This window comes from Toxotes jaculatrix, chromosome 14 (genome assembly GCF_017976425.1).
Source record: "Toxotes jaculatrix isolate fToxJac2 chromosome 14, fToxJac2.pri, whole genome shotgun sequence".
NCBI lineage: Eukaryota > Metazoa > Chordata > Actinopteri > Toxotidae > Toxotes > Toxotes jaculatrix.
The window spans coordinates 497,399-512,170 of NC_054407.1; the positions used below are offsets into that span (position 1 = coordinate 497,399).

The following is a 14,772-nucleotide window of genomic DNA, read 5'->3' on the forward strand; positions in this document are numbered from 1 at the left end:
GCAGATCCAGACCTTCAGACATTCTGCAGAGAGTAAGGACCATGGAAGAACGGGAAAAGAACTTTTGTTGCTCCTCAGTTTTGTTTTATTTTATTTTGCAACTTTGAAAGTTTTTCAGAACTTTTATAAACAATTTTATTTAGATATTTATATCGTCCTGCAAAAAATTGCTGGAGAGGTGTGATGATGCGGGTAGGGGTTTTCCCAGGAATAGGAGCATCGGAAGCAAATTGGGGGGGTGGAAGCGAGTTGTAGCAAACGGAGGAAGGAGATTTCTCATCTTTGTGACACGCTCGAATCAACAAATGCCAAATCGATGTCAGAAAAGGGTTGGCGGAATACAGTGGGAGGGTCTAGGAAGTGATGCCATACAGGGGTGGGGGGTTCGGTGGGCGGGGGTTAGGAAGTGATGTCACGTGTGGGCGGGGCTTATGCCACGTGGTTGGGGTTGGGGGTGGTCATAAATCACCCTTTTTGACATAAGGGTGTACCCTTATTCTCTCATGTGTGTCTGAGCCAGTGTTGGATAAAAATGGACTTGTCAGTAATTGTTATGACTGAACTAGGACTTGAACCCAAATGCACGACTCGATGACAAAAGTACAAAGAACACGATTTTATTCACAAAGTAACAACTGAAAATCACTAATTTGAGGAGAAAAGGCAAATGTGCTAAACGAAGTAACAAAGAAAATCTAACAACAAGAACAGAGGTTATGACTAGGATAAAGTAACAACAGAAATACACGACCTGACTTGGCAAGGGAAACATGAACAAAGGCTGGTTGTCTGACAACATGACAAGACGAACTGGCACAGGACAAGGGGAGACGCAGATGATATATACACACAACAGGTAAGGGGACACAGGTGGAAACAATTAGAGCGGGGAAACAATTACAACGGCGGGAAACAAGACAAAGACAGGAAGTAAAACTAGACAAGATACATTAGGGCAGCGATTTCAAAATAAAACAAGAAGCCACAAGACAATATAGACACCAGACAAAAACATAACTTGACATAAATTTACAGACTATGACAGTACCCCCTCCTCAAGGGACGGCTCCTGACAGACCAGGCAAGTCTGGGTGATGTCTGTAAAAGTCTGTAATGAGGTTACAGTCCATGATAAAACTGGCAGGGACCCAGGAGCGTTCCTCAGGACCGTAGTCTTCCCAATCTACCAGGAACTGCTGGCCCCTACCTTTGTTGCGGACTGCCAGAAGAGACTTGACTGTGCAGACCGGACCCCCATTAACCATACGGGGGGGGGGGGGGGGGGGGGGGGGTTTGGATGGGGGAACCATAGGGCTCTCTTTAGCCGGTTTAACCCGGCTAACGTAGAAGGTAGGGTGGACTCTCAGTGACCGGGGCAGCCGCAAGCGAATGGAGGAGGGACCAATAACTTTGGAAATGGGGAATGGACCCACGAACTTAGGAGACAGTTTCCTAGAAACAACATGAAGGGGTAAGTCCTTAGTTGAGAGCCAGACCTTCTGGCCAGGCTGGTACTCGGGAGCAGGTCGGCGCTTCCGGTCAGCTCCTTTCTTCATGCGGTCCACACTGCGCAGGAGGATCTTACGGGCAGCTGCCCAGATGCGGTGGCAACGCCGTACCATGGCGTGAGCCGACGGGACGGTGATCTCTTTCTCTGCCTCAGAGAAAACAGGAGGTTGATATCCAAACACACATTTAAAGGGAGACATACCTGTTAGAAAGCCCATTTACAAATAGTTGTATTCGTACTGTTAGCGGTTGTACCTGAATGTAATTTCCGAACTGTCCGTGAACGCACCTCGAATGCGGCTGTACGGCAAACTTACAGACTCTAGTTTTTTCACACAAATTGCAGAAAACACAGTACATCCGTTTTGCATACTTAATGGACATGATGGAGACGATGACAATGACGCCGGAGGAATGCGTGATAAACGACTTAAAAGTAAGTTTATCATCTTACCAAATGGGCCACAAACACTGCGCTATAAACTACTTAGCAGTTCAGTCACTACAAATTTTGTGAAAAAACCACGCATTCTACAACCAAGTAACCTCACATCTTCAATCATTACGAATCAATCTAGAAAAAGGCGGCGCTCTGCACAACCAAAAGGTCTTATGATTCTAACAACCACAGAACAATCAAAAATTCAATGTGAACAGGTTGTTGTAAATGGAAAATATTTGTATATATGGCGAAATGAGACCTTTATTCGGAAAATGAGCTTGCCTAAACTAACCCACACAAGACCATTGGCAGATGTATTTTGGCTCTGTGATGATGACCAACAGATAAAAGCAGTTTTACCACAAAATTGGACAGGACTATGTGCACCAGTCATGATAACGGGACAAGTGATGGTGCTTGTTGCCCCGTCCCCACAGAGTATAAGCCGAACCAAGAGGGATATAAGCGAACAGTGGTCAAAAAATGATAAAATATACATATCCTGGAATCAGGAACCAGTAGGAGTTCCTGGTGACCATCTAGCCATTTCTGAAAGTTGGATTAAATCAGGCCAAGGATTGGGATGGATTCCTGTAATGGGATCTGTGTTTAATTCACAGTATATAGCACGAAATAGCAGGTGGATTAATTACTTATGGTACAACCAACAGCGTCATTGAGGCACCTCAACTCCCATTTCTGACTCCCTTTCTAGGGAATCGCCAAAGTCTCACTTTTCGCGAGGTGGGAACCCTGACCAAAGCTGAGTACCTCCTGCTTCGCAACAATCTCCCACCAGATAAGAGAGCCCTCCTTCAGGTGATTCGCCGAGGTCTGAAATTTCGTCGTAATGAGTTGAGAAGAAAGAGGGATACGCATGAAACCCGCGTAGAACGGGCGGCTCATGCTCTTGCGGAAACCCGCTACTCAATTCATCTGAGAAACCGCACTATTCCACAGTAACAACAGGGGTGTAAGACGTGCTCTGCCCCTTAACGAGCTCTCCGGCTGGAAGATCTCAAGTGTGTTTGATTCAGACTCATATATCAAGCTTCCCAGGATTGAACAGTTTCTCCAATCAAGAACTGTTTCATCAATGGACTCACGTATCAACATATATTCATGAGCTCACAATGTATCTCAAATCATGTACACTGCTCACATATTGTGCAATGTGATTTTCATCATATATTTACTCATGCATGAATCATTTTTGTCACATAAATGTTACATTCATAGTTTCACCATGTGCTTTAGAGTTATTTACTAGGTGAATTAACTAGGTACACTGGATGTATATATAGATTTTATTTTAATTAATTGATTCAGTTTATTAGATCTATTTGAAGTGTTTTGTTGCTGCTTAATCTTTATATAGTTGTTGACCAAAGACGAAGATCTGCTTAAGGTTGTCATTTAATCTTTGACAAAATTTTCTTTTTTTCCACGTCTTAACATGCTGCTCAAGCTAGTAAGCATTGGATCCATGGAGGTGATTGTGCCTTACATGTATTATGAACCAATGGCTGACACCACACCAATTTCGTAATGTAAGACATCACGAAAGGGGGGAAATGTAGTGTCAGATTTTGTGCAATATGTTTGTATATTTTTTCTAAGTGTATGTTCTGCTTATCATAGACCTGATTCTCTGTTTGCTTCTGTATCTCACTCACCCCCTCCCAACTCTATCCCTCACACACACACACAGCTCCACTATCTCCTACACACACACCTCTACTCTGCCACATGCACACTCCTGCATCGTTCCCCATGCTGCTCTCCCACATACACACACGCACGCTCCCTTACTCTGTCTCTCAGGAAGCTCTCTGTCAGAGCACAGCCCATTTGCAACTGTGGTTGTCCTTGGCACCACACTAAACCTCAAAGGTATAAGTCCCTCTGTCCCGTACATTATTCCCCATTGTTCCCCATATACAGATGACCATTCTCCTGTTGCTCCCCTTGTGACTCCCCAATTTTTTACTCATCTGTGTATGCTCCTGTGAATGTGCTGTACTTATGTCATACTCACTCCTGTCATACCTGTTGCTAATTTTGAGGTAGTCTCAAAAGTTTTTAAGAAAGCAAATGACAGAAATTCAGGTCCCAATGAAAATAAAATGCGTGTGAAGCGTATTTAAAATGGACAAGCAATGATACACGAGATAAGCAATGATCCCAAGAGAGACGAAGCCAGCCAAATTCTAGGAAAAAAGACAGATTTGACGTAGCAGTTGACGCTGGCTAAAAGTGCACCAACCAGACAAAGGGAAAATGAAAAAAGACATGCCAATTCATGCCCAGTAGTGTCCTTGGGATGGGTACAACCCCAGGTATATAATATGATGTATCTTTTTAGATTTTCAGATGCTCCTGCAGGACTTCTCATGCTTGTAGACTCTGTGTTTGTAGAATAAAGCTTTCTGGACTCAACCTCTCTGATCTCCGGCACCTGATTGACTCTGTGCATTTTTCTCTGAAGAAGATTTGAACACTTAGAATTTTTCAAGAAGACAAAAAACTTAAGAGAGATAAGATTAAGGTGTGGGGACTCAGCCGGACCTGGACCCAGCTTCAACTGGCCCTTGACTGGGTCTATCGCCTGGCCTGAAAAATCCACATCAAGACATTGAACGATCGCAGCCTCCTCAGGAAGTGGTGGCGGACATGGTTTTGACTTCCCAAAGTCTATGACCAGCTCCTTAGTCTATGAAGTATTGAGCGACAGGTGGTTCCTTTGGCACCAGACAACAAAGTCCTTCACCAGACTCCTGGTGGGCGGGCAGACAATCAACAAGGTGGGAAACCAGACAGATAGAGGAAGTAGTCAAGGAACAGATACACAAGGAACGGGAGCTCAACATAAAACAAGAAATGCAAAATAGAATCAGGAACAAGGACCAGTAGCAGGACTGCAAAATAAAACAGAAAGTACAGAACCAAAGAAGAGTCCACAAACAGTCCATAAAGAGTTTAACAAAATCCTAAAAGAATCCAAAAACTGACCCAGGGGCTGATCATACCAAAGAGTCCAAATGACCAAAAACAGTCCAAAACAGTTTTTAAACAAAAGCTCCAGATAGTCCAAAGGAGCCCAACAAAAATCCAACAAGGTCCAAAACAGATTTCAAAACACCCACCCCGGGTGCTGATCATAACAGTAATAACATAACATTTATAATATTCTACTGTTGAGATTATATGAAGTATAATGTGTGATAAATACTTCTCCTCACTTTTAAAGCCATCCACAACCTCGCCCCTCCATATCTCTCAGATCTCCTCCATGCAGCCACACCTGTCCGCACCCTCAGATCCTCTTCCTCTATCCATCTCACTGTCCCCTCTGCCCGCCTTGTTACCATGGGGAGCAGAGCATTCAGTCGCTCTGCCCCCCAGCTCTGGAACTCTCTCCCACCTGACCTCCGTAATACTGACTCACTTCCACATTTCAAATCTAAACTCAAAAGTCATCTGTTCAGATTAGCTTACTCTCCCTGACCACAACTGCATTGTCTATCTTAAACTGTACTGTCTCTTTTGTTTTTTACTGTTTTTTATTGTGTATGTTTTTATAATGTAAGGTGACCTTGAGTGTCAAGAAAGGCGCCTGTAAATAAAATGCATTATTATTATTATTATTATTATTATTATTATTATTATTATTATTATTATAGATAGATAGATCAGCAAGTGAAGAGTGCAGCTTTGGACTTTGGACCAGCCTGAAATCGCTGGGTCGCCGGTATCAAAACACCGATCCACCCCAGCTCCCTGGGTGCCCTAGTAGGTAGCCATCTGCCCCAGTGTCTCTAGTGCATCTGCATGCTCTCTGCATTTTACTCACACCAAGTGAGAAATTTCCCCCAGTTGTGAACAACTTGAAGGACAATAAGGGATTAAAATTAGAATTAAATTAAAACTTCATCTGTCACACAGAGGTGAGCTGTTGTACAGGGCTGTGCAGAAGGGAAGGAATGATTTCCTAAAATTTATTTATTTATTTATTTATTATGACAGTGGAGCTGAATGAGTTTGTTGGAGAACGTGCTGTTTTGCTACATATACCAAAAGATCTGAGCTTCCTCAGAAGATAAAGTCTGCTCATTCCATTCTTGTACACACATTCTTGTACGCATCGATGTGGGTCCTCCAGTCCAGTCTGCTACTTAAGTGGGCACCGAAGTACTTGTAGTTGTCAACAGTCTCGACCTCCTCCCCATGATAATTACGGGCTTGGTCTCAGTTCTTCTCCTCCCAATGTCGACCACCATCTCCTTGGTCTTCTTCACATTCAGAAGCAGATGATTCCTGCTCCACAAAGTCATCCACCAGGTGTCTGTACTCCGACTCCTGTCCATCCCTAATACATCCTACCACTACAAAGTCATCCTAAAACTTCTGCAGGTGGCATGACTGAGTATTGTACTGAAAATCAGAGGTGTACAGAGTGAACAGGAATGGAGACAGGGCAGTCCCCTGTGGTGCTCCTGTGTTGCTCACTACCACATCAGACAGGGAGTCAGTCACAGAAACTGAGGCTTGTCTGACAGATAGTTGGAGATCCAGGAGACCGTAGATGTGCTGACACCCATCCTTAGCAGCTTCCCACTCAGAAGAAGTGGTTGGATGTTATGAAAGGGGCTGGAGAAATCAAAGAACATTATCCTCACAGTGCCTTCACTACCACTGAAGTGAAGTGAATTCACTGCAACATACATGTGTCAGCATCATCTATATCCACCTGAGGCTGGAAGGCAAATTGAAGAGGGTCCAGACTGGGTTTCACCTGTGGTCCTAGATGTGCCAGACATGAGGCCAACAGGTCTATAGTCATTGGGGTCAGATGGGTTGGCTTTCTTTGACACTGGTACTAAACAAGATAGAGGAGGAGGAGGAGGAAGGACCTTTTGTAGGTGGATCATGTGCTGCTGGTTGTACAGGAGGAGCTGGGTGATTGGGAGCTTCCTGACACAAGGAACAAAACAGCAGATACACAAAACACTACATAGACCATGATTAACATTTATAGGAGTAATTTGTCAACATGATTCCACTAAACTGGAGCAGATGATGAGATGTGGCAGCAATGGTTTGTTTTAATCTTTGAATCAAATAAGTTTGATATGAACAAATTTCAGTCTGAATGATATGAATTCTAAACTTTGACTCATGAGTCAAAAATATTCTCGTTTTGTTAAATGAAGATGGAAAATTTGAGGAAGTAAAGACTACAAATATGTCTGCTCACAACCTTAAACCCTGATAGCTGCATCACATCAGCTATAACAGCTTCACACACAGTTTGTCATTATTAAGCTACATATTATTCATTGTGTCTAACATTATACATAAGATTCAACATGTCGCAGGTTCAACTACCAACATTTTAACTAGGCTGTATTGACCATGTATACAGGGTTAACAGTAATGGTGATCTCAGGTTTGACACCTATAAAGTTACAAACAAAAACTAGCAACAATAATGTGCTGAGGGTCAGAGGCTGAGATGAAAGGTTGTTCACCTTAATCCACTGTCACCTGTTCCACAGACAGATCCAGATCCACTGGATCAGCAGGAATCTTCTCTCCTATAATAATGATAATAAACATCATTTATATTGTTTATTTTATAGTAAGTCTGTAAAATCTGATTTAGTTAAAAGCACAATCATCAACACACACACATATAGACAGACCATGTGACTTCCTGTAAATGCAGAGGGGAGGAGCAGGTGAAACTGAAAGTGTTCAGTCAGTTCAGACGCCATTTGAACTAAACAGAGCAGGAGGAGGAAAACTGAAGGCTGAGGCAGGGTGAGTGTTAATACAACATTATTATTATTTTACTGTCAAAGAGAACTGACCAGGTGGAGAGCTGCCTGTTTTTACTTCACTGTGTACTCAGTCTGTGTGTGTGTGTGTGTGTGTGTGTGTGTGCATGTGTATGTGTGTGTGTGTGTGTGTGTCTTATTACCTGTTCTCTCTGATCAGACTTGTGTGTCCTGATTCTTTGTGTGTCTGAGCTCACAGTCTGTTTTACTGGTTTCCTTCTCAGACTGACTGAAGTCCAGAAGATGAGTGTTTGTGTGGAAGAAGAAGAGGACAGAGCAGAGTGTCCAGGATCCAGCTGTCTGTCTATGAAGAGAAAAATATCCAAACAGAGAGATCCTCCATACTTCAGTAATGAACCTGGACCCTCAGACACACAGTAAGAGAACTGCTACAAACCTGTGAACCTCCAAACTTTGGGCTATAACAGTGTTTAGTGTGTTGAGGTCCTGCAGTTGTCGTCTCTACCTGTAACAGCTGCCATAGTGTCAACAGAAAATCAGTTCTTCCTGGTTCTTCTGGCTCATCAGTGTATTAATACTGACTGCTGAGGTTGCTTGTTTTTTTGTTTTCTTTGTTTCTGACTAAAGAACATTTTTACTTTAACTGATTTTCCATATTTTTCTTATTACCAATAAATCCCATGTGCAGAGTCAAACCCACACAGAATGTGTATCACAGCCTGATAGATCTGATTCCTCTGAGCCAGAAAATATTAAAACTCAGTGAACCACACTATTACACTGGGTGACATGTTCCTTCATGTGCATGAACACACACACACTGCAGTTTATTCTGACTCAGTCCCACACACACCGTCCTGCTGCCTTAAATACTCACTACAGCACCAAATGTGGATCAATCCACTGATCAAAATAGTACCCAACAAATGCGCTGATTCCTCCTGTTTGCTTGATGAAAACTACAGAGAGCAGCTGTTTTAGGAAATCAGTGAACCTTTTTGAAGAATAAACCGTATATTTGTGAGGGCTTTTTTTTTTTTTTTAAATTTTGAACAAATCGGCTAAGCTCCAATGACATTTGTTCACAGTCAGACAGTGCTGAGAGATGAACTAACACTATTGGTTTTGGTCTTTTCATGAGTTTGTAGTAAAGAACCACAATGTAGAATAATACCAGAATTATCCTTTAATTAGACACAAGATTATCTTCACCATCACTGATATTTGTGCACATGTAACTCTGTAAAACTGTACTTGTCCACTGTCTGTCAGTAAAGTTGAGTCATGGATCACAAACGCTTCTTTTTATTTTTATGTTTTATTTATTTAACCAGGTAAGTCAGTTGAGAACCAGTTCTCATTTTCAACAACAACCTGGCCAAGAGCCAGCAGCAAGAGGCATGTTACACAATAAACAATAATTGCAATCTTGAACACCCATAAACAAATAAAAACATGAAGTCCTTCTCACAAATATATACATACAACAACATACAATACATACAACAAGGAGCTCACAAGCAAATTAGAAGCAGGTGCACTGATAGGATTGTAATGAGTTATTGAAAGTAGATAATGGGATGAAGGTACAGAGTTTGTTTTTTGTAACTAATTCCAGTCACTAGGGGCAGCAAAATGGAGTGAGGAACAACTGAAGGAAGTTTGTACTTTTGGAGTGATCAAGGTGATGAAGTTACTTGAGCGTAGATTGTGGGTGTTGTTGGAGATGTTGATTAGTGATGAAGGTATGGAGGGGTTTTGCCGATGATAGTTTTGTAGATGAACTGATACCAATGCAACAACCTGTGGGAGTGGAGCGATGGCCAGTTAATGAGAGAGTATAGATCACAATGATGGGTGTTAAAAGGGGCACCGGTGACAAAGCGGATTGCAGAATGATAGATGACATCCAGTTTATTGAGAAGATTTTTGGAGGCGGATCTGTAGATTCTGTCGCCGTAATCTAGAATAGGGAGGATTGTCATTCTGACCGGGGTGTGCTTTGCTGAGTGAGTGAAGGATGATTTATTACAGTAAAGAAAGCTGATTCTTGATTTGACATTAGAGAGCAATGTGGTGATGTGAATGTTGAAGGAAAGTGAACTGTCAAGCCAGATACCTAAATACTTGTAAGAACTGACCAATTGTAATACTGTACCGTCCAAGGAGAAGATATTAAGGTGACAGGGGGTCTGGGGTAAATGACAGTTGAAGATCATGAGTTTGGTTTTGTTTGTGTTTAAAAGAAGGTGAAGGTTGGAAAAGGTGTGTTGGAGACTATTAAAACTATGTTGCAAAGAGGTCAGGGCAGTGTTCAGGGTTGGACTGGATGTGTACAAGATGGTGTCATCAGCATATAAATGGATAAGAGAGTCGCCAGCAGCATGAACAATGTCATTTATATAGATTTTGAATAGGGTTGGACCTAATATAGACCCCTGAGGGACACCCATGGATAGAGGCAGGGGGTCAGACTGGTAACAGGCCTAGATGGGGTCTAGATTGTCACCTCCCTTAAAGAAAGGGGTGACAGCTGCAGACTTCCAGTCTTGGGGGAGTTCACAGGTTTGCAAGGAGAGGTTAAACAGATGAGTGACAGGTGCTGCAATAGTGCGTGCTGCTACCTTCAGGAAGAAGGGGTCTAGAGTATCCAATCCAGCTGATTTGTGAGGATCCAGCTTGAGTAGCTCCCCAAGCACCTCATAATCCTGAATCGATTGAACGGAGAAATGGGAGTTGCTTGGAGGGTTGCTTGGAGAGTTGCTTGTAGAGTTGCTTGGAGAGTTGCTTGGAGAGTGTCGCAACATTAAGGTAGAAGTGGGCTTAACCTTATACATTTTAATTTTTTTACTCTAATATCTTTTTAACATATTATTTGCTAGCCTTTTTTAATCAACCTTTTAAGCCGCATGAACTTAGATATTAATGAACTTCTGACATTACAATATTTATTAAACATTTCTCTTTGACAGTTACAATTACTTTACTGTCTCTTGGTCAGTTTTGTTTCTGTGGACTGTAGGGAAGAAGAGTCAGGATGAAGAGACAGAAAAGGAGGAAAGAATATCAAATGTAGTTCTTCATGTTCTCTCAGTCAGAATGAACAGTTTGACACAAAGTTGGGACGATCTGAATGATGCACATTAAAGACAACTAACCCAAGAAAACAAGCACAGAGTTAAAGAGAACTGGCCAGGTGGAGAGCTGCCTGCTTTGATTCTACTGTGTACTCTGTTAGACTGTGTGTGCTATTCCTGTTTTTGCATGTGACTCTTGATCAGACTTGTCTGTCCTGATTTTTCGTGTGTCTGAGCTCACAGTCTGTTTTACTGGTTTCCTTCTCAGACCGCCTAAAATCCAGAAAACAAGTGTTTGTGTGGAGGAAAAGGAGGACAGAGCAGAGTCTCCAGGATCCAGCTGTCTGCCTATGAAGAGTGACTGGTCCAAACAGAAAGATCTTCCAGACTTCAGTCATGAACCTGGACCCTCAGACACAAAGTAAGAGAACTGCTACAAACCTGTGAACCTCCAAACTGTGGGCTATAACAGCGTTTACTGTGTTGAGGTCCTGCAGTCGTCGTCACTGTCTGTAACTGTTGTGTGACGCTGCTGTGTAGTCACAAACATGAGGAAGAGGACCCAAATGCAGAAACCCCAGGACGGCCAAATGAGTAAATTAAAAGTTCTTTTATTTAACTCAAACTCTCTGGAAAAAGTCTAGGGGCAAGAAACAAAAGTTCAACAACTAAAAATCATCCAAAATGGAGAAAAACCTTCAGAAACAGAAACTCTAATCCAAAAGTCAAAAGTCCTCACTGGTAACAGAACAAAATAACAGAAGAAAGTGGAAACAGGAGGCAAATCCAGGACAGTGCACAGGTAGGGAAACAGATAAGACAACTAACAGAAGGCTCCAGGACGAGAACAGAGACTCCAGGAGGTGAACCACAGGTGCAAATATGAGCTGAGACACAGACTAACTGACAAAGGAACAGGGGGAGCAACAAGACTTAAATACACAGGAGGTCATTTACAATAGGTGACACAAGTCAGGAAGGGAAGCCAATCGACAACTGAGAGAAAGCAGATAAAGACAGGAAGTAAATTATGAACAGGGACCAGGGTTTCAAAATAAAACAGGAAAAGCCAAAACCAAAACTCAAGAGACCAGAACCAAAGTGACATGAAAAAAGTCATTAAGAGTTCAAGGGGTTATAAAGAGTTTAACCAAAAGTCCAAAAGAGTTCAAGGCCTGTCAAGGCCATCCAAAACAGTCCCCTTAGGAGCTGATAGTTGAAGTAACTGCTGTAGAGTCGGCAGAAAGTAAGTTCTTCCTGCTTCTGTTGGCACATCATATAGCACCAAATGTTTCAAGCTGGATCAAGCTGCCGATCAAAATAGTCTGTAAGAAATGTGAATTTTCCTCCTGTTTATCTGTTAAAAACTACAGACAACAGGTGTCTCAGCAAATTACTGAGCCTTTTTAAAAAATAGTATTTATATCGATTTTCAAATTCAGTATGAACATTTAATAATTAACTGAACCAACAGTGTTGTTTATGGATGCTAGTGTGTTGCCTCCATCCTTCTGTAGAATGTGCAGTGCTAGATTCAATTCAATTCAATTTTATTTATAAAGCTCCTTCCACAGTCAAAATTGTCTCAAGGTGCTTTACAGAGACCCAGAGCCTGACCCCAGAGCAAGCACTTCAGGCGATAGTGGCAAGAAAAAACTCCCTTTTAACAGGAAGAAACCTTGAGCAGAAGCTGGCTCATATGGGGGACCATCCTGCTGATGGCTGGGCTGGGTGAAAGGAGGAAAAGGAGGAAGATAGGACAGCTAGGAATGGAGGAGAGGGGGAGAAGGACATGCAGCATATAAAACATGATACAAACAGGGTTGGCAGTGGACGAAGACAGAAAGCCAGCATTCAGATTACAGAACAGTTAGTGGATACTATGTGCTCAGCAGATTACAGTTATGATAGGAGACAGAGAAAAGAAGCAAAAAGCTGTCATGATTGGTAATTATTTACATTACAGTCTGCATAGAATATTAATCAAAAATGTATCTGTAGCAGAGTGGAACATTAAACGTGTTAGAAATGGATCATTGTAGACAATAAACAGCAGCAGGTGGGTGGAGCCAGGACCACAGACAGAGAACAGAGAGACAGAGAGATTAGAAATGAATGGGTGAGACTACAATTAGTGTAAAAAATAGAGCTCAGGTACATCCTCATTTGTCAGACGGACACACACTCTCACACGGACACGCACTCTCACACAAAGATAGACAACCACTCACGCACACCTTGGGGCAATTTAGAGTAGCCAGTTAACCTAATGGGCATGTTTTTGGGATTGTGAGAGGAGGACGGAGTAAATGGAGAAAGCCCACGCAGACGCAGGGAAAGCTCCACACAGAGGTTTGAACCTGGAACCCTTTTGCTGTGAGGCAACAGAGCTAACCACTGCACCACCGTGCCGCAACATAGTTTCAATAATATTGAACTTTTGGTATACTTTGGTATATAATATTTTTTTGAGGCCTAGCTCACAGTTCATTGTATGGCAGTACCATGGCAGCTGCATATACAGTAAGTGAGGCTCTTGACTATATATTTGATCACCACACTGGTGAGGAGGAGAGAGGCCAGGAAACTGACAGTGGGGATGGATTAGAGCTCACTTTGACCCAAAGTATGTAATAAACAGTATACTATGTTTCATCTCATTATTTCTTACATTCAAAATAATCCAGAAAGGGGTGGTGCGGTGGTGTAGTGGTTGGAACTGTTGCTTCGTGGCAAGAGGGTTCTGGGTTCCAGCCCCAGTATAGGTGCTCCTGTGTGGAGTTTGTATGTTTTCCCTGTGTAGAGGGTTGTGTCAGGAAGGGCATCCAACAAAATAACATACCAAATTTGAAAATTGCGAATCATCACTTTTGCAGGTTTTCTGTGTCGGAAGATTTCTGGAAGGCCACAGAGATAGGTCACTTTCAGATAATTTCATCAATCAATCATCAGTCAGTCAGAAAGTGGAACAACAATATTCAAAATAAATAAATACATTTATGTTTTTAAGAACTCAAATTCAAGATGTATAAGCTCAGATCAGTGAGGTAGACAGGCCATAAATAACAAATAGAAGTTCAAGACTTGTAATGTTCACAAGAATTTAAATTGAAGAATTTTAAATTTTTACAGTTTATGATGAATCTTAATGGAACAGTAATTTTTGACCTGGAACACAAAAATGTTTAACAAGAAATTAACAGAAGCCTCCTATGACTATATTTAAAACAAAGCCAGCTACGTCACCCGGTATGGCGCAGCTGGGGCCTCACCCTAGAGCCAGGCCTGGGGTTGAGGCACGCGAGCGCCTGGTGGCCGGACCTCTCCCTATGGGGCCTGGCCAGGCAATGCCTGAAGGAACGACGTGGGGCAGTCCTCCCGTGGACCCACCACCTGCAGGAGGAAACGTAGGGGGCCGGTGCAGTGTGAATTGAGCGGTGGTCGAAGGCAGGGGCCTCTGCGACCCGATCTCAGGGCACAGAAACTGGCGCTCGGGACATGGAATGTCACCTCACTGGGGGGGATGGAGCCTGAGTTTGTGCGGGAGGTTGAGAGGTACCGACTAGAAATAGTCGGGCTCACCTCCACGCACAGTCTGGGCTCTGGAACCCAAATCTTGAGAGAGGCTGGACTCTCTTCTATTCTGGAGTTGCCCGTGGTGAGAGGCGGCAGGCTGGTGTGGGCTTGCTTATAGCTCCCCAGCTCAGCCGCCATGTGTTGGAGTTTTCCCTGATGAATGAGAGGGTCGCCTCCGTGCGCCTTTGGGTTGGGGAGAGTGTTGTCTAGGCCTATGGGCCGAACAGCAGTGTAGAGTACCAGACCTTCTTGGAGTCCCTGGGAGGGGTACTGGACGGTGCTCCGACCGGGAACTCATTCTGCTGGGGGACTTCAACGCCCATGTGGGCAGTGACAGTGACAGCTGGAGGGGCGTGATTGGGAGGAA

The 14,772-nt window shown here is 43.0% G+C and overlaps 1 protein-coding gene across 1 annotated transcript in view; it reads left to right on the forward strand.

Annotated features, from left to right (window-relative positions):
- The first annotated feature begins 7,744 nt into the window (after window positions 1-7,744).
- LOC121193007 (protein NLRC3-like) overlaps window positions 7,745-14,772 on the forward strand; it is a 58,336-nt gene continuing 51,308 nt past the window's right edge. The window contains exons 1-3 of the mRNA XM_041055098.1: window positions 7,745-7,774; window positions 8,016-8,168; window positions 11,098-11,250. Coding sequence (XP_040911032.1) covers window positions 8,035-8,168; window positions 11,098-11,250 — 287 coding nt within the window. The 5' untranslated portion in view covers window positions 7,745-7,774; window positions 8,016-8,034. The remainder of the gene's footprint in view (window positions 7,775-8,015; window positions 8,169-11,097; window positions 11,251-14,772) is intronic.